Source organism: Salvia splendens, chromosome 2, assembly GCF_004379255.2.
Source record: "Salvia splendens isolate huo1 chromosome 2, SspV2, whole genome shotgun sequence".
NCBI lineage: Eukaryota > Viridiplantae > Streptophyta > Magnoliopsida > Lamiales > Lamiaceae > Salvia > Salvia splendens.
This window is the reverse complement of record NC_056033.1, coordinates 26,398,457-26,423,421: the sequence shown is the minus strand read 5'-3', so window position 1 is coordinate 26,423,421 and position 24,965 is coordinate 26,398,457. Positions and strand designations below refer to the sequence as shown.

Below are 24,965 nucleotides of genomic sequence, written 5' to 3'. Positions count from 1 at the left end.
CTCCCAAAGACTTACCTTACTGGGTAGAAGATTTGCCATATTGAGGAGCACGACTTAAAGGCTATAAATACCCCCTAAAGTTTCGTCAAACGAACCTTTTGTTGCATTCTGTACATGATATACAAGATTGAGAGCTCCTTTTCCATTGTTCATCATCCTTCCACTATACACTTGGAGTTTGAAGCTTGGATTCAAGAGAAGATCAAGACTACAAGAATCTTTCCTTCGATTTTATCTTATTAGTTTTTATGTTTTCTATATTTTCTCTACAAACTATGAGTTTAGTTTATTTGTGTATGAGTAGCTAAATTCTGTAGAATTCTAGGGATGTATTAGTAACGACTTTGGTTTCTACAATTCCTATTTATTGATATTTGTTTCGTTCATGCTTGCTTTATTCTAAGTTTTATTACCCTTCCAACCTAAAAATAAATTCAAGCTTGAGGAGCAATTTAAACATTTCTTTAATATGTTTTGTTAGTTTCATGTTAACCTTCCTCTTGTTGAAGCATTGTAGGAAATACTTAGGTATGACAAGCTATTGAAAGACGCTGTGATGAACAAGAAAAAGCTCAAACACGCGGACCTCAAATTGTCCCTACACTATAGTGAGATCAATCAAAAACAAAGGGCAGTCAAACAAAGGGACCCAGGTCAGTTTATCATTCGTTGCTCCATTGGAGATGGTAAAATGGATAAAGCTTTATGTGATCTGGGAGCTAGTGTTAACATAATTCCAATGGAATACTATGTGAGCTCAACATTTGGCCACTCAAACCCACTCTTGTCTGCTTGAGGATGGCTAATAGCTCTGCAACAAAAGTTGTTGGAGTGATTAAGGATGTCTTGGTAAAGGTGGATGAGTACATATTTCCTACTGATTTCTTTATTTTGGATATGAAGGTCGATAAACATGTTCCTCTAATAGTAGGAAGAAATTTTCTAGTCACTTGTAAAGCTTTGATTGATGTAGGTAGAGAGAAATCATTACAAGTAGTAATGGAGGAAAATCGACCTACTACATTGAATCTGCAATGATCAAGGATGAAGAGACACAAAGGGCGGAAAGGAGGAAATTTAAAAGGATTATGATGTGTGATGTATCTAAACCATTTAACCCTAATAAAGGAGAAGATCCTTCTAACCATGCTATTTTTATTGTCTATCCTACTCCTGATTCTCCCCATGTTAAAAAGAAAAAAGACTAACTCTTTGTGCATACCTATGCAGAAAAGAAAAACTAGGAAGGAGAAGGCTGCGCATCTTTAACACTCTGAAGTCTATGTGATCAAAATGCAAGTGGAACTTTTAAATGGTGGAAGAAAATGCTTAACAAGTTAATACCGTTTGCAGTTGTGAAAATTAAAGGCGTTGGACCTTCCACTTAAAGCAAGCCATAACACGTTGAGCTAACGATAAAATAAAATCGCTTCTTGAAAGGCATTTTTTCCTTTTATTTATTCTTGCTTTATATATTTCGTGCATTAATTCTGTGCACCACAAAAAATAGCTCTCGATTGTAGGTGAAATCCGATTGATAAAAAAGAGACTGGGAGAATAGTAAAGACTACGCTATTATTTTCTTGTTAAATAACTTTAATGCATCTAACTATTTATGTCGAGTTCAATTCTACATTAACAAAGAAAGTAAACAATTTATTTGTAATTCCATTATCTCTGACTTCCTTGAATAAGCTCTCTGGCCATAGTCTTGATCATTTTCTTGAATCATACACATTCAGACATTCTCTTCATTCCTTTCCAAGGCATAAAGCTAGTGTGTGATTAAAGATAGAGGAAAAAGATGGTTGGCAATTTGCAAATGACCATGGCGATAATAATTGCATCAACAAACAAACCTTAAGAAAAAAACAATAAAAATTGCCATAGACTAATAAACAAGGCCATCCATCTTAAATCTCCTAGAATAAAAGAAATGTAAAAGTAGTGTAAGAAGCTCTATTATTAACAGTGTATCTCAATCTAATCTAATCTAATCTTAATTTATTGCAAAGGGTAGCAAGGAAGCAGAATCAGAGCTTGGTCCTGTAATGACACTTGAGATTCGAAAGCGTCTGATTCCTCAGCATCACGTCCACATCACAGGTCGTATACGTCGCCACGTGGATGCTGAAAACAATCCTCACCTTCCCGGAGAGCTTTACGTACGCCTGGATCGGCAGAGTACCGGAAACGAAGTCGTTGAACATGGCCGAGTCGGAGACGATGCGGTCGGCCATGAGGGCGAGCGTGAGGTTGAGCGAGCGCGTGTCGCGGGCGCCAATCCTCCCGGCCGGGACGGGAACCTCGCCGATGTCGTTGCCGCGGTGGCGGAGGAGGGCTGTGCCGTTGCGGTACTTGAAGCCGACGCGGTTGGGGTTGTGGACGGTGAGGCCGAGGGCCAGGGTCACGTTCACGGCCACGCGGAGGCGGGCGAGGTCGAGCGAGAAGTCGAGGTCGTCCAGGGCCACGGAGTCCACGCGCGTGGTGGGGCGCCGGGCCTTGAAGACGGTGAGGCCGAGGATGAGGAGGAGGAGGCCCAGGCCCAGGACGGCCGCGGATGCGCAGAGGCAGATGCGTCTGCCTCTGCGGCCGCAGCCGGGGGATTTTGCCGAGTCGGCCTCCATCAGCTTTCTCGAGGAGGATTCCGTCTCCATCAATTGCTACTACGGTGAAGTAACATCCACGAGATTGGATCGCCTACTAATACGAGATCGCGGATCTTAATGTTGTGACGGCTACTCCCACCTACATCTATTTAATTACTACTATCATGCTTTTAATTCTTCAGCCTTGGTCGGTCCGGTCCGGTCCGGTTCAGATTGATTACTACTTTACTTAAACGTGTGATCTCTCTATTAATAATCTCTCATCACAAAAGAGTTCACATTATTTGTTAATCAATAATGGTTATAATTTCGGATGATGTGTTTATTTATTTATTTGAAATGGGGTAGGTGTGGGTTTGGCTGTATACTACATGAAGATCGCGATTTCAAAGTAGCAGTGTTCACGCTTTTCTACACAAGTCCCGGTCAAACTACAGGTGGCGGCTAGGTGGTTGATAGTTAGAAGCTGAGTAGTTACTCTCTCTCTTTAATATCCATATTTCTTCTAGATTACTACACTTACGCCAATCAATCTAAATCTGAGGTTTTTGCCTAAACCTATCTCAACTTTATTGGCAAAGCAGGGGGGACGTCACTATCTCACTTGGCCAACATTTTGTACCACTTCCTCTCTATAAAATCATCCTTACTTCCACCGCTAAAAGTAATTTCATTTTAGTTCATCTGAGATTAGAAATCACAATTCATTTTAATTATAAGATCACCAACAACGCGTCTCTAATCCATCTCTTTCCTTTCTCTAAGCACTTTTTACTCCATCTCTTAATTAAGAGACAACACATTCATGGCGCACTGGTTCGCCAACCTTCCCCCAGCGCGAGCCCCTTGGCGAGATGGGCCACCCGCAACGCGCTGGCTAGTCCCCTCGAGACAAGAAAGAACCACCTTAGGTCTGCATTGCGGGTGCCCTAACAACTACTCCATTATATCACCAATTATAATAGCCTTCCGGTGCACTAAATATATTTTGCCAATTCATAATCCATAATAAATAATCTCTCTACCGCACGGCACAATAAATTTATACAAATAGTAACAGATGTGATGGCCAGTGAGATGCACGCTACAGACATTAACCCAAAAGTAAAACCAATGCTTAGCTCAAAAGGGTAATTCAAATATAATACTACGTGTACTTGTTTTCAGCCGGCTTCCCGGTTTCATGAATGCTAATCCTTCCACAAGCAAAGAAAGAAAGAAATTCAATGTGAAAAATACAACTCAATATCGCTCGCTCCGAGTTACCACAGCTCGACTCTGACGTTAACTCTATGCTCACGCTAATAGATAGGCATGAGTAACTTGATTAATTGTTCTTCAACTTAGCAACTCAGAAAATTTATAGACTCCTCTTACCTTCAACATGGAGCCACCGAAATTAAAAATTTGCGACCCAACTCATCAGAAAAAGCATGCTCTTTGATATTTGATGCCGCTTTTCAGCACCTCATTAAACTGGTTTTGCTATATGTACTCTCAAGTCTTTTCACCTCTGGTTTTCATAAGCAAGCAGCAATACCACTTCTATGGATTCACATTACAATCACTCAAGAACTGATTCTGTGCGTCCAGGAACTTCCTCCAATATCTTTTGTACTTGGGGATGCCAAGATCAAGCCACGGCTTCATGCTCCCGTCAAAATGCAATATTGCTGCTGTTTTCAGGTCTTCCAAATCAATTCCGTAGTTATACCCAAGACCTGGTAAGATCCAACTATCCTCGAGAGCATACACTAGACCGTCAAAGGTGAGTAGGCCAGCACTAAGACCAGTAGTTTCAGATAAATGCTCATCTTCCTTCAGCTGCTCCCAACATCAAAACAGGGAAATTGTTTAGAATACTCCCAGGTCATAATAAAGATAAATGCATGCACGTTAAAATGTGTTATTCGAGACATGATAGAACTACCAATTGTGAAGGGGGAGAATTTAGTACTCCACCATCTATATTTTCAAAGGGGGAGGCTAATATTCCAAACCCATGTAGGCACACATATTGGACACAACTGTATTTACAGAGAGACACATAACATAAAATGACTTTATGGTTGTCAAGCTAATGACATCATAACAAACATTCTCTTAGGTATTTAATCTTGCAATTTCTCCTTGTTTTCTTTTTCATTGATTTTCCATCTCACACTTTCATGCTTTATTGTTTTCCCTTTCTCTCATGTACTTCCTATGTGGCAAGTTCTTGTCAAAATTATACACCTAGCCCTCAGTTTAGATGTCCAGTTGCTTGAGTTTTCTGTCATGAGTAAGGAATTCACTCTAGACAAGACATTATGATGCAAAGCAAAAATCATATATTACTTTTTTACGGATTCTAGTTGGGGCATTGGCACTATTTTCTTCATATATATTTAGCCATATTTCTAAATTGTATGCCGTTTTATTAGATAACTAGGCATTCTGAGGTAGTGAGGTAAAGTAATACAACAAAGTAATTCAAACAAGTTAAAAAATCTAGGCACTCACCTCATCCATCAACCTCTGATATCTTCCAGTAAGATTCTGCACCCTCCATGTCAATAAATCAATAATATTTACTCCAGATGTCCAGGCACAAGAATTTTCATCAAATTTACGGCTTAGCAAATGAGATTTCAGGTCAAAGAGCTTTACTGCACACAACTGCACAGCACCATTCACTTTCTCCCCCATGTCAAGGTTCCAGAGGGCTGACAAGTCTCTCTGAACAATAACATCATCACTCAAGACCACAACTTTTTCTAGTGATGGAAATATCTCAGGAAGAAAGTAGAATGCTTCCGAAAACATTGATATGTATTGTGTTCTAAAATGAGTAGAAGATAGTTTATCAACCCTACGAAATGAAACACGAAAGTCTTCAGGCAACGACAGATGCAATGGTGCCGCCTTGTGATAATTATACAACTTAAGGTCCTCAATGTTCAGAACCTGAACAGCAGCATCCGCGTACTTATTTCTGAAAAACCATAACTTCATAGCAAAAAAGTTTTCCTTGTCTGTCAGCAGATGGAAAACCAGTTTCTCACTTCCCTGCAAATTTATAATGCCTTTAGTAATGAAACAATAATCCAAATAGCAAAAGTAAGTATGGAATTAAAAAAGGGAGAAAGATACAAAAAGGAGACAGAACCGAAGATGGAAGCTGTACTTGTGCATGTGCTACAGTTGAATTGATAGCTACAGATGATGCAAGTACATTCTTGGAGAAGATGACGTAGTGGTGCAAGTCTGGATTGACAAATTTCTCGACCAGTTGGTCTTCAATGTCAAAAGATCTGAAATACTCGACCGTTAATCTCATCGATAAACAATGGAGACTCTTTGGCATTGTTTGAACTGCAAGTTTATAGAGAAAGGCACTCTGCTTCATGTGAAAATTAGCTTCATCTTCTGTCAAGTCTACCAGCTGTCTAAACTTTTTATCAACATTATTACAGTCCACAGGGCATGACTTAGCTTTAGCAATTGTAGCCTCCATCATCCTTATCTTCTGCTTATTCCTGATTAGACATCAACCATTTTCTAGGGTGAAAAGTCTATTTGTATTCATAGCACAAAAACTAAGGGCATCAAAGAGCTTAATTTTTCATAAGAATAGTTCAATTGGTAAGAGCACTACTAGTTTGCATCAAATTGAACTGTCACATGTTCAAGTATGTTGCTCATGATGGTAACAACACCTGCAATCCCTCAAAGGTTACAGGTGGATCTACTTGCAAATATATCATATAAAAGCAACGATCTAAAGAATAAGAGCTTGTTGACTCAGTATGCTCCTTGATGATGAAAACTAGTCTGCACTGTCATATGACAACCATATGCAAACCTATATGTAATATTGTAAGCAAAGGTGTCAATAAGGTAGTGAGGTACAGGCATTGGCTATCAAGTAAAATGATGCAGGAAGTTCCCTAGAAAGTGACATTTTTTTAGTGATTACTCTTATTGGAACATATCACACCAAACTTTACCCCGATTAGTAGCTTAACATTATTTAAGAGGTTATTACTAGGTAACTCAGCATATAAGAGAGGGGAATCATATCCCTGCCACATTTGTATGCAACGATATCTATTGTCAATAGAAGCCAGCATCTGAGGATGCTTTGTCTAAAGGTTTGCTGGCATACTTCCAACTGATGAAATAGAGTATTTAAGACATATATATATAAGAGAAATATGAAAAGTAACATCAAACTGCAATGAGAAACCAAATTCTCCTTGCAGTCTTGCAGATAGAGAAGATTAAGACAAAACCAAAGAAATAGACAACCAAGTTCAGTTTTTAGGCCAATTCAGTTCAAAATCATTTTGAAGCGCAATGCAGTCCAACACAGTCAGGTAATCAATCAGGGATGTAAACAAAAAAATAGGAAAGAATTACTTCCACAAATTGCGAAAGCATTGAACAGAATAGTGACCAGATATAAATGTTTTATATTAAAGGGTTGCATTTCAACATACTGAGGGGGGAGATCTTTGTCTGTGGTAGCTTCGCTAAGAACACGTTCAAAATCCTGAATGTTTTGCTTCATTTCCTGAGACAATTTATCATACTTTGGAAGTTTTGCAATACTTGGATAGTAAGCGCGAGCAACAAAAAGTAGGTCTTTCATCGTCTTCACAACACTGTCTTCCATTTTCACCCTCTGTTCTCGGCGCCACAAGCAGTAACTCCCGAATTTCAATTGACAAATCATTTCACTCTCGTCCACAGCAATTGTATTGTCACGGACTTTGTCTCTATCAAGAGATCCACTTGTCTGCAATACAACTTACAGTCAGTAGATATTAACCAATTCAGCAACAATAATGCAAGATTTAGGTTCTTCCAGTATCATATGTGTATACCTTTTTGGCTGGTTTTGGTAAATCAATTGGCACGGGATATCCTGTAGGCAAGCAAAATGATAAAATTAAATTTGAACATACAACTTTTGGAGGATAATGACGCAGGTACAAAAGAAGATATTCCTTTCCTCACAATACATACAGGAACCGTACCATTTGTGCCATTTCCAGTTGCCTTTAAAGATGCATTCCCAAAACCCTGCAAAAGAGACGTAAATCAAATGAGGTCACTGGATTACTATCTGTAAGAGATAACTATTAGCTTCACTTGCAACGGAACAATTTTTTATGCGAGTAACATTCAGTCAATTGGCTGAAAAAGGTTGATGGGATAAAGCATTTCATTAGCTCAATAAAATTTACAGAAATTAAACTGATGCATGATAAACCATTTTTTCCAGGTCAACATAAGACCATGCTTCCAGTTAGAACTTCTCCCTAAGATCGCCATTAATTTGATGAACTTATAGCAACACACACATCTATATACTGTAATAGTGCTGCATAGTTAAAATTCCAAGGAAAATTTGCACTTGGTAAATTTGGTATGCATGCATTTATACATACACACATATATATCAAAATAAGGGTTACTTTTTATAATGTAGCAGGTGCAATGATATATGCAAACCCTTATAACATAGTGGTCTTCCCGTATGCAATAAGAATAGGCTATAAATTTAGATTTTGGAATATCATTGATGTGAACAACCAAAAAGTTTATGCACCACTTTTATATTCATCTTCAGAGCTTATGAAGTGACCAGTAGAAACAACATGAACTACTGTATTTTCTGCTTTATCTCTTGTAGTTTTTCCTCCAGCCAAACTCATTGACAAAGAGAGTTCGGGAAGCCTCAGCATAAACTAGGTGAATCAAACACATCAACCGAAAGTGTTGATTTCAAAGGCATATTGACAGGCACAAACATGAAAGAGTGTCTTTGGATGCATAATGCTCTGCTAGATACTTTAAGCAGTAGATGTTATATATTCTTCAGTTAGTTCGGTATCTTTTTTAGTATATGTTTGTAAGGCCTAATCTTAAGAAGCATCAAGACTTAAATGTATTCTTTATGATCAAAAATAGTACTAGGAGCTAACCTTTGGAAGAGTTGGAGTAAATCTTTTTACAATAGCATCCACGTGTTTTGAACTGTCTTCCTATTGAAAAATAGTAAATAATATAGAAATGAAATGAGGTGGGAATGAAGTTCAAGCAGGATGAGAGAAATAACTACATGATCTGATGTTTGAAAATATGTGCAAACTTGTGGCAACTGAAAATAATACAGCTTGCAGTAGATAGATATACACGCATAGTTTGCAAATGCATCATCTAAGTGGATTGATCTGTTCTACAAAGTCCGGATGAGTAACCAGATAGGGCAGAGTCTCACATACCTTGGATTGAAATGTCGTATTATGCTGATCGAATATTTTAATGCGAGTCTGATACATCAAATGATAAAACAAAAGGAGATGAGTTCCAGTTGATGAATCATTGAATTTTTTTTATTTAAAAAAAAAAGTTGTTACCGGCGCTGAGTTGCGGCGGTCAGTGCCATAACCTGCAGAAGTTATACGAAATCAGAGAAATTAAAAAGAGTTGCAAATCGAAATCGAGATCCAGGTGAGTGTGAATCAGGAGATGGTGATTAACATGAGAAAGCGAATCAAAAGTAGAGGGGGAAGAGATCTGGAATACCGGAAGTGGAGTGGAAGCCGTTGTGGAGGCCGAGGAGGAAGACGAGAGGGAGGAGCATTGAGAGGAAGACTAAGGCGAGCACCGCAATGACGAGGCCTCTCCATCTTCGCTTGGCCGGAACCGGAATGGCGTACGACGATGAAACGCCACCCTTCATACTATTTCGTATTCGAATCTGCCTTGATTTCTCTTCGATCTGTCTATCTCAATCTCCACATTCTCAATTTCACTTTACCAATATCCCAGATTTCTCCTGAGATTCAGATACGTACAAACTACAAACCCAAATCGAATTCAGCAGATTTTTCACTTTGCCCCCTTTCTTCCGTTTTATCGTCCAATCATAATTCACTTTATTCTACATTTAATTATCCCTTTTTTATTTACTTCATTAATTTATTATTATTACCGCCTATCCCAATTGTTATCCTTGAAATTCATAAAAGCTAAAAGCTAAAAGCTAAGAGCATCCACATCCACATCCGTGCTCTTGTCAACGAGCACGGATGTGGGCGCGGACTCACTTTTACTCCTTTGCTCTTAGGCAAGTTCACAACATCCACATCTGTGCTCTTCCACAAGGACAAGCTCAATGGTCCAACCATTCTATTATTCAATTTAAATAAAAACATTTCCACAATATTAAAATGCATTAAAATTACCCGGAATAATATTACAAATTATAAAAAAAAATTAAAAATTACATAATTAAAATCATAAAAATTAAAAATTACATAATTAATATCCTAAAAATTGAGATTGAGAGAGGTGTTTGGTATAGTGTCATTTTTTGTGTTTGAAATGAGAGTATTTATAGATGAAAGTATGAATTTTGGGGTAAAAATAATGAAAAAATAAATTAAAAGTGTGGAAAAGATGGATATATTTTATTAGCAAGTGGGAAAATATTTTTTTTATTAAATCTGAATTTTCAGCTTTTTTCGATTTAAAAAAAAATAATAATAATAAATGATAACCCAACGGGCCAATTAGAGCATGCCACGTCGACGCCTCGTACTCTTGCCGTTGGCACGGACGTGCTCTATGCATAGAGCAGCGCCCTGCCGTCGGCAAGAGCACAGCGGCGGACAAGGCTTATCTTTGCCGACGGCAAGAGCACGTCCGTCGGCAAGGACACCGCTGTGGATGCTCTAAGTAGCTCGTACCCTAAAAATAAAAATAAAAATAAAAATAAAAATAAAAATTAAGTAGTATATTCAATTTTGTCCGTGTCCTAAAATAAAAAACTTTCCATTTTAATAATTTCATTCTCTTATGGTTGTGGGACCCATCTCCCACGAACACACCTTTTTTTTCTTTCTATTTTTCGCCTTTTTTTCTTTCTATTTTTCTCTTTGTTTATCAATTTTACATTAAAATAAGCGTCCTTTTAAAAGTTCATATTTTTAGGGGAGGGAATAGTATTTTCAAGATGTGACATTTTTTTTTGTTTCGCAAACATCGTCAAATTATCAATTTTGGTCTATAGCATTTTAAAATATCGTCTAAGGTCCATTAACTTCAATGTAATATCGTTTGAGCTACTTTTTCCTTGTTACAAATTTTGAATGAAAATAGCCTCAAGCCAATTAATGATATTTCAAGCATCTTAAAAGGTCGATTTAAATTAATTACACATTTATTCATTTCTATTTTTATTGTTACTTCAGATGAAAAGAAAAGGAGAAAATGAAAAAGAAGAGGTAAAAAAGAAGGAAGAATTAGATTGAAATAGACTGAAATGCCCTTTATAGGCTCGAGGGTATTTTTGTCAAAAAAAAGTTTGAAACAGTGAAAAAGTAGTTCAAACGATATTACATCGAAGTTAATAGACCTAAAAAATATTTCAAATGTTAGTGACCAAAATAGATACATTGACAAAGTTCGCAGACCAAAAAAAAATGTTCCCTCTATTCTCAAATAATATCCCTCCCCAACCAAACAATTACTCTCTTCGTTTCATGGTAATCGAATCGTATTTCTTTTTAGTCATCCTAAAATAGTCAAATTATTTTTTTCTTTGGCAAAAACTTTATCCTCTACTTACTCAAATATTTCTCTCTTATTTTGATCTCTATACAATTGATATTAACACTCATTTCTTGACCACAGTGTCAATAAAGGATAGAAGGAGTATTTATTAAATGACCTATTTTTTGGTCTATCCTAATTAAGATGATCAACTTTTAAAAATAAAAATACTAGCAGTATTATCTACTCCATATATATATATATATATATATATATATATATATATATATTTTTTTTTTTGCAAGCAGAAATATAAATTTAGACATTTTCATTATGTCAACTCACACACTTATCTATAACGACGTCCATCTTTTAAAAATAAACTTTTGAAATAGTACGTGTTTTAATACATAATTGATAAAGTACAAGAGAGAAAGAATAAGAAAAATATTGTTAGTGGATTTTGAGTTCTACTCCCTCCTCCGTTCAACAAGAATATGCAATATTTTTTTTAGTCCGTCCCACGAGAATATACAGTTTTTAATTTTGAAACTCTTTTCTTTCTAATGAGGTGAGACTCATTCTCCACTAACAATACTTTATTTACTTTTTCTCTTTACCTCTCTCTTATTTTACTAAATTTGCATTAAAACTCGTACCGACCCCAAAGTGCATATTCCTTGGGGACAGAGGGAGTATATTATTAGTAGTACTAACTACACCTAGCATTTATTTATTAGTGCTAGTGGAATTTATAAATTATTAAATTGTTAATTATAATAGTATAAGTTGTAAATAAAATCATGGGTAAGAGCATCCACAACCTCGTTCCCAATTCAGGCCCAAGTCCCCTCTATGTTATCATTCCCCTAAATTTGAGTCTCGGACCACAACTCCTCTGACCCTGCAGGCCTCATCCCAGGCCACAACTATTAAATTGCACTATTCACAACTTCAACCTATTTTACTCGTAAAATAGAATACGTTGAACAATTAAAACTGAGAAAATTCATTGTTCAGTCGAAAAAAGAAAATTACAAATCCAAAAAAAAAAAGAAAATTACAAATCCTAGAAAAAAATATTACAAGTCCTAGAAAATAAAAAAAATTACAAGTTACCAATTGTTGGCGTTGACGAACTCGTTCATCTAGCGTTCGTTGTTGTTAAACCACTCCATAGAAGCCGAAAATATTGAAATACAAGAGGATTGAAATGGACAAAGTGTGAAAGAATAGAAGAATGGTACACAAATTGAGTATATATAGGCAAATAAAATGAAAAAATAAAAATAAAAAATGGAGGGGACTTGCAGCGCTGCATGCAAGACATCCAATGCTGGGCCAGGACTCTTCGTGTGCGTCACAGGCACGCCTAACGCCAGGCCGGGACGGACCCCGGGCGCGGCCTCGGGACGCGAATGCATCACCGGGACCGTCCCAGACCGGAAGTTTGGTGCATTTAACACGGTGGGCTGCGGGCCGGGACCTAAGTGCAGTCCAGCCCGCAGCGTTGGGGATGCTCTAAGTTAATATGTTGTTCAAAAATTCGTACGATGGAAACTGCATAATTTTAAGGGCTCAGAGTGGAAAAAATTGCTACTTTTAAAAACCGAAAACGAAGATAGTATATTTAATCATTCCCTATCCACTATCCACCTCACAAACAAAACAATGCTAGACATACTCACAGAAGAAGTCATCTTCAACTGAAACCTAGATAAGAAAATTAGATACATACAGAATCTAATCTGAACTTATAAAATACTAACAATATCTGTAGAAATATTCATAAACAAAACATTGGAGGATATAAAATGACACCCATTAGCAAGTAGTAGTAAAATTGAGGGCGCGTTTTGCGGCCTCAAGAGTGTTGCAAAGCAGCATAGCAACGGTCATTGGTCCAACTCCTCCCGGCACGGGCGTGATTGCAGAAGCTACTCTAACGGCTTCCTCAAAGCAAACATCTCCAACTAGATGATACCCGTGCTCGCTCGTGCAATCCTGCAAAATGAGTAATTAAGAGGGCGTTCGTTTCTCTTAACCATTGTTTACCGAATCAAATTTATGGTCCGCCACTCACCTCAATGGGGTTCGTTCCAACATCGAGCACAACTGCCCCCGGCTTTAACCAACTGCCACGGACCAAATCTGGTACTCCAGCAGCCGTCACTAGAATATCAGCTTCGCGGGCTATCTTTTCTGGGTTCTTCGTTAATGCATCAAGAACAGTCACAGTTGCGTGGTGCCTCTGGCCAATTCATAGTGAAACGGATAGCATTCAATGACGGGAGGAGAAATGAGTCGACAAGAAATCGAAAAAAGTTGATCTTACCTGAAGCAACAAGGACATAGGTAATCCGACTATGTTGCTCCTACCGATCACCACAGCGTTCTTCCCCATAATCTCGACGCCAGACTGCAGAAGCAACTCAATACAACCCTTTGGGGTGCAAGGAATAAACAGTGGCTCCATTCCTTGCATTGCTAAATGTCCAATATTGAGAGGATGAAAACCATCAACGTCTTTCTCGAGGCTGATGAAACTCAGTATTTTCGCCTCATCCAAATGCTGTTTAACTCAATCTATCAGCAACTTATTTAAAATCCGACATAACCTTCAGAATGCAAGCCAAATATACCATTATAATCTATAATTGATCATTTCAAATTTTCAATCTTGCAATTTAATTCATCAACTTATGTATGATACCAGTTCAAACAGGAAGCTGAAGATCACTAAAAACAGATCAATTTGTTTATCTAGAGTAGTCAAAAATGGGGCAAATCACCTGTGGCAAGGGAAGCTGCAGAAGAATACCATGAACTGATGGATCCTCACTATATCTACACAAAGCATTGCAAACTTCAGATTCCGTACAATCTTCACGAAGGGATGTCAGCTTAAACTTGATGCCAACCTCTTCACTAGCTATTGTTTTGTTGCGCACATATGTTAGAGAATCTCTTCGTTGACCCACTAATATGGCAGCCAAGCTGGGAACCCGTCCAATCGATTCCTTCATTCTTCTTACCTCAGAAGCTATTCTGGACCTTATCCCCTCAGCAATTGCACTTCCATCTATTATCTTCGCAGTCTGGTTCTTTGCTGTCACAAACAAATTAACAAAAAAGCTATAACTCTAAGAGGAAATCTTGGAGAACTTTTAAGAACTACCCCCTCCGTCCGCCATTAGGAGTCATGGTTTACACCCACCTTTTCTCTCTCCAATTAAACATATTAACCAATAACTCCTAAAATCATGTGTCAGCCAAGGAATGTGTAATCTTAGCCAGGACGGGGGAGTATAAAACTATTACTACCTCCGTCCAAAAAATAGACTAATTTTACCATTTTGGGCAATTCACCAAATTTGGACCAATTCTAAATATGGAAAATTTTAAATAAATGCTAACCATATACATCATTCTAAATGGGGACCCTACAATCCACTAACACTACTTCCACCTCATGTTCCCTCTCTCTCTTACTTTACCAATTGCGCATTAAAACTCGTGTTATTTACAACTTTGTATATTTTTTGTGGACATATGTAGTGTATAAAAATGGGTCCCACATTCCACTATCTTTTCCCACCGACTTCCATTCGTATTTCTTAAACCTCGTGCCGAACTCAAATGAGACCCCTAATGGAGGACGGAGGGAGTATATACTAGACGACGACTTCAATGCTAAGACCTCTTAAAGCGCCCCAAAGTAAAAGCTAAGTGTCCAGTGATGCAATAGACATCAAATTCTAGCATGCATCTTTCATTGCTCATCACTGTGCATCAAACATTTTTGAGTGTTACACGAAAATGAGTACTTACACAATTTCTGAGTACATGGCTGTACCGGTAGCTTGGAAGTAGAATCCCATGAATCTACAATGTCAACCGATGAAAGGGCAGGTGACTTTATAGTTTTGTGGCTGAAAGCCCCTGATGTCGATAGACTTAGAAATCTCGTCCCCGAACAAATCGAGTGCAAAGCAGCTCCAATTGGCACCGCTCTTCTTTTCATTTCGCCTCAAGATGCTAACAGATCCTTAGAGCATCTCCAACCATTTCCACTAAACTCAAACCTATTTAGTATAAATATCACATCAAATATGATTTTACTCCAACAATTTACACAAAACTCAAACTTAAAACAATATTCTCAATATTATGCTTTTTTTACTCACAAAATTTGATAAAGTTTTTGGTTTTGGTTTAGTGTAAACCTAAAAATAAGTACTATTTTTTACTCAAAAACCAAAAATGGAATTGGTTTTGAAGTACCATTGGAGATTTCTTATGTTACTTAGAATTCAGCCCTCAACAATTTAATTTCAGCCGAATTGTAGCAGCAAGTCAACTAAGAAAAGGAAGAAGAAGCAAATTGAAAGCACTGAGATAATCAATCATGTTGCATTTTGCAATGTGTAGCTGAGAGAGAAAAAGAGAATTCAATTTACGTCACTTGTTTCCATCAAATCGATGATTCAGAAACATAATCGCCTCTAAGAAATGGAGAATTCATTCATCAAATTAACCAGCCTCTGATTGTTTGAAGCCCTAATCAGTTCAAGGGATACAATAGTGGTGTATATCTAATCGCAGCACAATGGCAAATTCAAATTTACAGGCGTGATGGGATAGAAGATATGGATACCTTTCTAGGATCGCCTCTCCTTCTCAATATAGTTCTTCATCTGATGCTGAAACACAAATTTTACAGCGCTCTATAAAAACAAAAAAACTTGCTCAATAAAAACACTGTAAATTTTACTCCCTTTATAATAGCATTCACAGTGGAAGGCCGCCGGCCATATCCCTTTCCATTTCATTTCCACATTATCATATTTTGTTTTAATTTTTTACACTTCTATTTTTAATATGTTATCAAATTAAATAGAGGGAACATCATTTTTTGTCCACGAACTTTGCCAAAGTATCATTTTAGGTCCGTGAACTTTGAAAATATCATTTTAGGTCCGTGAACTTTGAGTTAGTATCATTTTAGGTACTTTTTACTATTTCCAGGTTTTTTTGGACGAAAATACCCTCAATACCTTAAAGTATATATATTTTTAATAAATTTATCATATACTTATAATTTTTTATAAATATCTTTACAATATATTTTTGACAAATTTTCTAAATATAATTTGACCTTAAATATTATCACTTAATTTTGTGACATGCAAGTAAAATTGCTTCTTCAATTTTTTATATTAATTTTTTTAAAAATTGAATAAAGAACGTTTCTTTAATAATAAGAAATATTATTTTAGGTCCCGGAGGGCGGAACCGTCCCTCCGGGACAGAACGCGAGACGCGTAGTGGATGCTCTAAGTGACATAAGCGCTTTATGAAAGAAAACATTTAACAACTCAATTTAATTCCCTTAATTAGTAGATATTAGACTTTATTATGAATTAAATACAATTTTCATGGGCAGAATTAGGTGTGCACAAACCGAACCGGCCCGGTGGTTAACCGCCGGTTCGGGCCCGCCGGTTCATAAACCGGAACCGGGACCGGAACCGGCGGTTTGAACCGTCCGGCGGGTTGCCGGTTCCAACGGGCCGGTTCAGGGTCGAAGGATGCGTGAACCGTGAACCGGCGGTTCAAAACTGGCGGTTTACCGGCGGTTCAACGGTTCAACGGTTCAGGGTTGAACCACCAGTTCAACCGAATTTTTTTTAATAAAATTATTTATAAAAATTGATTTTAATATTTAAAATCAATTTTTACAAACAAATGAATACAAGAAATTCGTAATAGCCCATATATATTTGATGGGCTTGCGAATTTATGAAACCATTCTTGGTTGTTTCTCTTTTATAGAGACATCCTTGAATGTTTTATGTTCTACTTTCGATGTGGGACAAACTCATTCTTGGTTGTTTCTCTTTTATAGAGACATCCTTGAATGTTTTATGTTCCACTTTCGATGTGAGACAAAATCATTCTTGATTGTTTCTCCTTTATAGAGACATCCTTGAATGTTTTATGTTCCACTTTCGATGTGGGACAAAATCATTCTTGGTTGTTTCTCTTTTATAGAGACATCCTTGAATATTTAATGTTCCACTTTCGATGTGGGACAACATATGTTGAAGTACTTTCTTTTATAACTACATGTTTAGAGCATTCATTCATCTTTTTCCAATGTGAGATACAAAACTTTCTTTTGTCTTATACTTTTCTTCATGTTTTGTATGATATATATAAACAAAATTATTATTCAAATATATTCTTGATTGATAAAAGTAAAGAATTATTGAGAAATATGATTTGTATATAGAAAATATTTATTTGTGTAATAATTATTGTTAGGTTTATACAATTTGTATAAGAATTATTCTTTCAATGTGTATAATATTATTTATTAGTTAACATATACATAAATTTATAAACAAAAGCAAATCATTAATGATAAATAAAATATTAAGTAGTGTTTATTAATTTTTGTAAATAAAATATATTCATTATAAGTTGAAATACACTCTCTATAATTCAAGTAGTGTTTTCTCTATAATTCAATACACTCTCTTCCAATTTAAATGCTCAGGTCCAATATTAAGTATTGATATTTTAAAAATCAAAAGGTTTAACTTTAAGTAGTGTTTATTATTTTTTGTAAATAAAATATATTCATTATAAGTTGTAATTTTTAGTCTAATTCAAATTTATTATCAATAAAATTATAATTTTCACCTTATTGTTTGAAATTTGTTTAAGCACATTTTATACATAATAAAGACTAAAAAGTCAAAAAAAAAAATTTACTCCATACTTAAAGTTGGATTTGATTTTTAAAATGCCAATACTTGGATGATAGTATATTGGATTTTATTTAATTTAGAAGATAGTATATTGAATTATTCTCTTTTATAGTTACACATTTTGGATGTGTTACTCTTTATTTCAATGTGAGATAAAAGTCTTTATTTATAAGTATATTATAGATCGTCCATCATTCTTCGTCTATATTAATACTCTATCTTCTATTATTATAATTTAACAACAAATATTATTACATAAACTATTATTCATTAGTTCTTTATCATTAATGATTTGCTTAGGTTTATAAATTTATGTATATGTTAACTAATAAATAATATTATACACATTGAAAGAATAATTCTTATACAAATTGTATAAATCTAACAATAATTATTATACAAATAAATATTTTCTATATACAAATCATATTTCTCAATAATTCTTTATTTTTATCAATCAAGAATATATTTGAATAATAATTTTGTTTATATATATTATACAAAACATGAAGAAAAGTAGAAGATAAAAGAAAGTTTTGTATCCCACGTTGGAAAAAGATGAATGAATGCTCTAAACATGTAGTTATAAAAGAAAATACTTCAACATATTTTGTCCCACATCGAAAGTGAAACATAAAACATTCAAGGATGTCTCTATAAAAGAGAAACAACCAAGAATGATTTTGTCTCACATCGAAAGTGAAACATAAAACATTCAAGGATGTCTCTATAAAGAGAAATAACTAAGAATGATTTTGTCCCACATCGAAAGTGAAACATAAAACATTCAAGGATGTCTCTATAAAAGAGAAACAACCAAGAATGGTTTCATAAATTCATAAGCCATCAAATATCTATGGGCTATTATGAATTTCTTGTATTCATTTATTTGTAAAAATTGTTTTTAAGTATAAAAATCAATTTTTATAAATAAGAAGTAATTTTTTTTAAATTTTCGGTTGAACTGCCGGTTCATGCCAAAAACCGGCGGTTTTGAACCGCCTGTGAACCGGCGGTTTTTTGAACCGGAACTGGAACCGCCGGGACCCTTGGCGGGCCGGTTCCGGTTCATGCATATGATGAACCGTGAACCGCCGGTTCATGAACCGGAACCGGCGGTTCGGAACCATTGTGCTGATGCCTAGGCAGAATGTAACAAGATAATTGTTCCCAGTTGGGCATGTAAATGTGCTGGTTTTATCATCGTAAGCATAGCTATAAGCCTGCGGGCATCGCGACTTGAATATTTGAGAGTAGCTCGTAGGCGTGCACGTAGCCAGGGTGCTATACGCACCAGTGCAGCAATACTGCGGCTGGTTGAATGCCAGTCACGCGCTCTTACACCCAACCGACGCGCCGCTCTGCCCCCTCAAAATCAGCTCCTTGGGGCAGCCATTGTTATTGATATCGACCGGGCAGCTCGTGGCTGGACAGTTTCCACCGGCTGGGGTCACCTTAACGGGTAGATTGAATCTGTCGACAAGGCTCACGTCGTAGAAGTCTTTGCCTTGGTCTCCTGCTAGTGTGAATTCCACTAGAGTAGCGGGAGGCGTGGCACCGGCGCCGTTGCATTCGATTTTGCCTGAGTTGCAATCACCGCTTTGGCAGGTAAACCGTCCTGAGTTGGAGCATTGGAAGCCGGAATGGTCAGAGCTTTTGAAGCCTGCGGTGATAGCTCGAACTCGGTTTCCACTGGTAAACCGGTTCCTGTTAAAGCTGCCGGCCAAATTGTGAATGGGCAATTGTTTCTCACGGTGAATACCGCCGAATCAACAACCCCTGCAACAAGTTTTTATGTATTTAGCTTTACAGGGAAATTGTACAACTAAATTAAGTGGATTTATCCAAATTTATTCTTCAAATTCATACATGAGAACAAAAAATGTGTACTAGTATATATTCTTGTTATAAATAAATAAATAAATAAAGACTACCCTATAATTAAAGATAAAGATATAATGCTTTAGGGCAAAGAAGTGCCCACCCTATGCACCGCCACTTCAGCATTTTATCCTCCTACCATTCCACCTGCAGTGGGGCGCCCTATAGGTTTTACTATTGTTTTGTTAATTAATTTAAATATTTTCAAATATATAAATGCAAACTAATTAAAAAACACATGAAAAACAACAAATACTACATTGATTAAAAAAAAGTTACACGGGTTAGAAATAAAAAAAAGTTCTACTCTACAAAATTCTCAACTTCCGTCGCAGCTCATCGATCAACCCCTGGAGGCATTCGGCTCTGACCGGATCCGTACACTTCATGAGGGCGTTGTGCTTGTCCAACAACGTCTGCGCCATCGAGGCCGTTGCCAACTCCGAGTAGGCAAGTGCCGCCGGGGTCGGGATCTGCGATGGGGAGGCGGCTTGCGAGGAGGATGTCGCCTTCGCCTTCCCCTTGTTCTTTGCAGTCTTGACGCCTATAGGACGCCGTGAGGACGTCGGTGTGCCGGAACTCTCTTCCTCCGTGTACGTCCGGTTGAGGTCCACCGGACGAGTTCCGCTTTCGCTGCTCGTGTAACCACCAGCGTCGGTGGTCTTCGTCCTCTTCGTCGCACCGGTGTGCAGAATCCCGCCTTGAAACTTCTGCTTGTCCCTCAAGAGCGTCCAAATGTTGAAATGCTTGAAGTCGTCGTACAGGGACTGGTACGACAACAGTTCGCTATCGCGCACATCGCTCAAGCTCTCGCCGCTTCCCTGCTCCCTCGAGCACTTCTCGTACTCCGCCGCGAACAGGTTGACTTGCTTCTTCACCTGATCCCAATGCTTGCGGAGCTGCTCCCTATGACGCTTATACACGGTTGGCGGCTTCGCCTCATTGTAGCGCTCGGCGATGCGCTCTCAGTATGCGAGCTGCTTTTGGTTGTTCGCAAATATCGGATCCTCCGATATATCCACCCAACACCTCGCCAAGACGAGGGTTTCATCCGGTTGGTAGTTCGTACGTCCGAGGGCGTACTCTTCATTCGTTGCCAGAGTTGGCAACTTGTACGCCCTATACTTGGTCCGCTTCTTTCTGGCGGGGGCGGTGGGTATTTATATAAACACAATTTTCGAATTAAAAAAAAAAATTCAAAAACGCGTCGCATCGTCCGCGTCGCCCACAGTGGGCGGCCGATGGCGCGGACGATGCCCTATCGTCCGCGGACTAAGCTTAGGGCGAGGACGACGCATCGTCCATCGTCCGCGCACCCACAGTGGCGGACGATGGCGCGCCCGAGGCATCGGGCGGCCTATCGTCCGCCCCACTATGGATGTCCTTACAAGAAAAACAACATATCGTCATAAGAAGGGGAGTCAAGATCTTAATATCCATTAATAAAGATTACTTCAACCGTAGCTAGTTAATTTGTTATTGAATTTGAATTCAGTTGTTATGTAAATTATGTAATGTGACATATATATAGTGTTGATAAAGGCTTTCTAAGAGCGTCCACTATGGGTAGGACGCGGCTATAGCCGGGCGGTGGGCGGGCGGTTGGCGGGCGGGTATAGTGGGGAAGGTGGGCGGACAACATTTGGGGGCTATTGGGGCTGCGGACGCGGGATAGCCGCGTTCGGGGCGAGGACGCAGCTGGGGAAAATGTAGAATTTTGTATTTGGAATTTGGGGGCTATTGGAGGTGTTCACTATAGTGGCGGAAATAGAATTTTGGGGCTGTGGACAACAAAATTGGGGCTATGGACAAAAACTGGGGCGGAGCTATTAGGCGTGTCCGCCTTATAGTGGATACCCTAAGCACGCCCAATAAAAGCTGCATTCTCCAATCAAAATATGTAAAATCATGTTTAATTGCATATCTAGCATGAAATATGAATGTAAATGTGGCCTGCCTTATTTACATATCTGGCGAAAATTACGACGAAAATTATGAATTTTTTGCCAAATTTTTTGTTTGTCTAGCAGCTTTAGAAATCAACCGTAAAAACAATGAATTTTAAAATTTTCTCATTTTTTATCATGACCAAATATTCCAATTTTTTATTTGCAATATATTGTTGATTTGATGCACACATGTTTCAAATTGATAACATGGTTGAGTTATTTGCTACATGTATACAAAAAAATAATGAAATTCACATGCAGTTTTTCCTTGCTTAATTTTTCGAATGTCACGTTAGATATAATTTCATCAAAATTAGACCACGTGGGTATTGCAAATTTTTTAAAAATACATGATTATTATGGCCAATTGTTTTAAGTTGCATGACAAACCAAAATTATGATTTTTCAAGCAATGTCAAACATTATATTTGATTTTCATAATAACTTTTATGAATGACTTATGTCATCGATGAGGTATGACTTAACAGATATATTGTGTTACTTAACGCAATCAAAGTATATTAACGTGTTTAAGAGTTGGCCTAAGAGAGATATTGTGTTACTTAACGCAATCAAAGTATATTAACGTGTTTAAGAGTTGGCCTAAGAGAAGAGCAGTAATGTCCGAGACCAAAGGTCTCAAGTTCGAGTTTATCGTGACAAAACCATTATATTTATGTTCATTTATCTATAAATTAAAAATAACAATGACTTTGTAAATGAAATTTTAATGAAACTATATCACATACGGTTAGTAGACAATATAAGTTTTTAAAATTGAAATTGTAAGATTATATGAATGGTAAACCTTAAAAAAATTTAAAAAGACATTTAATTCTTTTTAACAAATATTACAGAAATATCACTATTTGTCGATCGGGATAGAAATATTCATTGGGAAAGAGAAATGTTGATAATGTGTACGTTAAAAGATCAAAGTTTTTTTTTACAAATTCCTAAATGATTGAATTGTACATTTATTATTATATGCATTTTACAAATGCAATGTTTATGTTTTCAATATAACTTTTACTAGAACATCAAATTGGATAGTTGTCATTATATGTTGCACAACACAAACTAGGTTTTCATTAACGATATAATGGATAAATTATTTCATCATTTTTCTTCCAAAAATAAAATAGAATAAATCTTTATTGGTTATCATCTATATTGAGATTTATACAAATTATCTTGATATTAAGATTAATGGCTGATGCAGAAACGTATTGAGAATGTCTGAACTGGTAAAATTATATTGGTTACAAAAGTGAATGTTTTGAACTAAATTCGTATCTTGGTCATATCTTTAGGATCGAAATTGACATTTACTCATCTATTTATAATGTTTAAAAATATCACCTGGGGTCATTTCCGTCTCATACTTTCATTTTTATTTTGTCCCACAAACGATGTCACATTTCCTTTTTAAAAAAAACTCTCTCTCACATTAATATAAATATACTATTTTTTTCACCTAACACACAAAACATCTCCTATAATCTGTGTCATTTCTAAGTATGACATCTATTATGAAACGGAGGGAGTATTACTCTTTGATTATTTGGAATTTTTTTGAGTGGAAATACCCTTGAGCTCATAAAAGGTACTCTCTCCGTCCGTAATATATTGTCCATGTTTGACTCGACACAGGTTTTAAGAAATGTGAAGAAAAGTGAATGGAAAAAGTTAGTGGAATGTAGATCCCATATTTATATATTGGTTTTATAATAGAATGTGAGTGTAATGAGTTAGTGGAAGTGGTGACCATTTACCAAAAATGGAAAAAAAATAAAGTGGACAACATTTCACGGACGGACCAAAATGAAAAAACTGGACACATTTCACGGACGGAGGGAGTAGTATTTTAGTCTATTTATTCTCCCTTCTTCGTGAAAATATTTACTTTCTATATATTTTTCTCATTTTTTCCCTTTCTTCATTCTCTCTTTCGCTCAATTTTTTTTTCTCTACCCTCTACAAATTCACTACTGCCAACGAAGAAATTCAAATCCCCACGGCAATTTCCCTCCACATCGATCACACCATCTCATCCTACACTTCACTCAACTCATTATGAAAGCGAAGAATCGATGGAGTCGTGCATCAAAGACAACGATCCTCTAGCAAAAATAGATTTGTGGTTGCAGGTATCGGTGCAGGAACATTGTTAAGAACCTAAAGTATCAGTGATAACTTAATATTCCCTTCATCCCTCACTAAGTGAGGTATTACTTTGTGATGGAGTACGTACTAAACAAGCCCAACAGCAGTAAAGCCCAAGAAAGAGTATCAGTTCGGCATGGCTAAAGAGTATCAGTCCGGCATGACTCAAGAGTTCAGTTCGGCACAACCACAGAGTTCGGCCCCAGCCTACAGCTCGGTAAAAGCCAACCAATCAAACTCTGCTCTGGTCGGCATCAAGCTCTACTCTCAGATCGGCAAAAGCTGCTCGGCAATAATTCAGCAGTCCGGTCTCAGTATTCGACCGAACTAGGAAATAGTGGACTCATGCAAGATTTCCACCTCCGCTACACCGATTATCTATTTAGTGGTGTCAAGCAGTCATTAACTCATGCAGGATAGTGGACCCATGCAAGGTCGCCACGACTTCCACGACATCCACTACCTAATAAATGCTGCATGCCACGATCTAGGTTCAATGTATAAATAGAACCTAGGTCAGATAGATACTTCTTCTGAAAAACTTCTGTTAAGCTCTCTAAAGAGAAAATAGCAAATAGCAAGTCTGTATTGTTAGCTGTAGAAAACAGATCAAGCAATACAACTCTGCCCTCTTTTCTTCCCGTGGATGTAGATTTACCTCAGTAAATCGAACCACGTAAATCTCTGTGTTGATCTTCATTTATTTTTACAAGCATTCATCACCATCAAAAATTCGCCGATTCATCACTGGCGCCGTCTGTGGGAACCAGAGAACCAAATTTGTGATAAAGCGAATTTTTGACCCTTTTTCCACCCCAAAAAAAAATGCATACCAGATCACATACCACCCGTAATACCGTTCGTGATCACCGTGAGGAAGCTAGTCCAGCTCGCAGGTCTGAAAAACGGCCTCGGGAGACATCTACCTCCGGTTCTCACGAAGGAGGAACAAGCCACTCCAGGAGTCATCGCACCGAGTCTTCCCAGCAGCCCGATTTAAATGAAGCTGTCAAGCTGTTCTTGGCCGAGAAGCAGGA

At 37.3% G+C, this 24,965-nt stretch overlaps 3 protein-coding genes and 1 pseudogene across 6 annotated transcripts; all 4 read right to left on the bottom strand.

Annotated features, from left to right (window-relative positions):
* Positions 1 to 2,033: 2,033 nt before the first annotated feature.
* Positions 2,034 to 2,657, bottom strand: LOC121777219. Its single transcript, XM_042174408.1, has one exon. It carries the CDS (start codon positions 2,655 to 2,657, stop codon positions 2,034 to 2,036), a length of 624 nt encoding a protein of 207 aa, XP_042030342.1.
* Positions 2,658 to 3,726: 1,069 nt separating this feature from the next.
* Positions 3,727 to 9,514, bottom strand: LOC121792060 (probable galacturonosyltransferase 7). Of its 3 annotated transcripts, none has more exons than XM_042189849.1 (10): positions 9,186 to 9,514; positions 9,017 to 9,048; positions 8,882 to 8,929; positions 8,582 to 8,641; positions 7,631 to 7,676; positions 7,478 to 7,518; positions 7,091 to 7,389; positions 5,758 to 6,127; positions 5,112 to 5,657; positions 3,727 to 4,433 (listed from the first exon to the last, which is right to left on the bottom strand). In XM_042189849.1, the coding sequence occupies exons 1-10, from the start codon at positions 9,340 to 9,342 to the stop codon at positions 4,155 to 4,157; spliced, it is 1,878 nt and encodes a 625-aa protein (XP_042045783.1). In that variant the 5' UTR covers positions 9,343 to 9,514; the 3' UTR covers positions 3,727 to 4,154. The 3 variants fall into 3 exon arrangements, with proteins under 3 accessions (XP_042045783.1, XP_042045784.1, XP_042045785.1); XM_042189850.1 differs by having other exon boundaries at positions 5,776 to 6,127; XM_042189851.1 differs by lacking the exon at positions 8,582 to 8,641.
* A 3,242-nt stretch (positions 9,515 to 12,756) lies between these two features.
* Positions 12,757 to 15,919, bottom strand: LOC121763354 (bifunctional protein FolD 1, mitochondrial-like). Of its 2 annotated transcripts, none has more exons than XM_042159360.1 (6): positions 15,814 to 15,919; positions 14,988 to 15,241; positions 13,949 to 14,265; positions 13,492 to 13,728; positions 13,240 to 13,407; positions 12,757 to 13,160 (listed from the first exon to the last, which is right to left on the bottom strand). In XM_042159360.1, the coding sequence occupies exons 2-6, from the start codon at positions 15,178 to 15,180 to the stop codon at positions 12,981 to 12,983; spliced, it is 1,095 nt and encodes a 364-aa protein (XP_042015294.1). In that variant the 5' UTR covers positions 15,181 to 15,241; positions 15,814 to 15,919; the 3' UTR covers positions 12,757 to 12,980. The 2 variants fall into 2 exon arrangements, with proteins under 2 accessions (XP_042015294.1, XP_042015301.1); XM_042159367.1 differs by having other exon boundaries at positions 14,988 to 15,229; positions 15,814 to 15,895.
* On the bottom strand, positions 15,818 to 20,238 carry LOC121777210 (annotated as a pseudogene).
* Between the last annotated feature and the right edge of the window lie 4,727 nt (positions 20,239 to 24,965).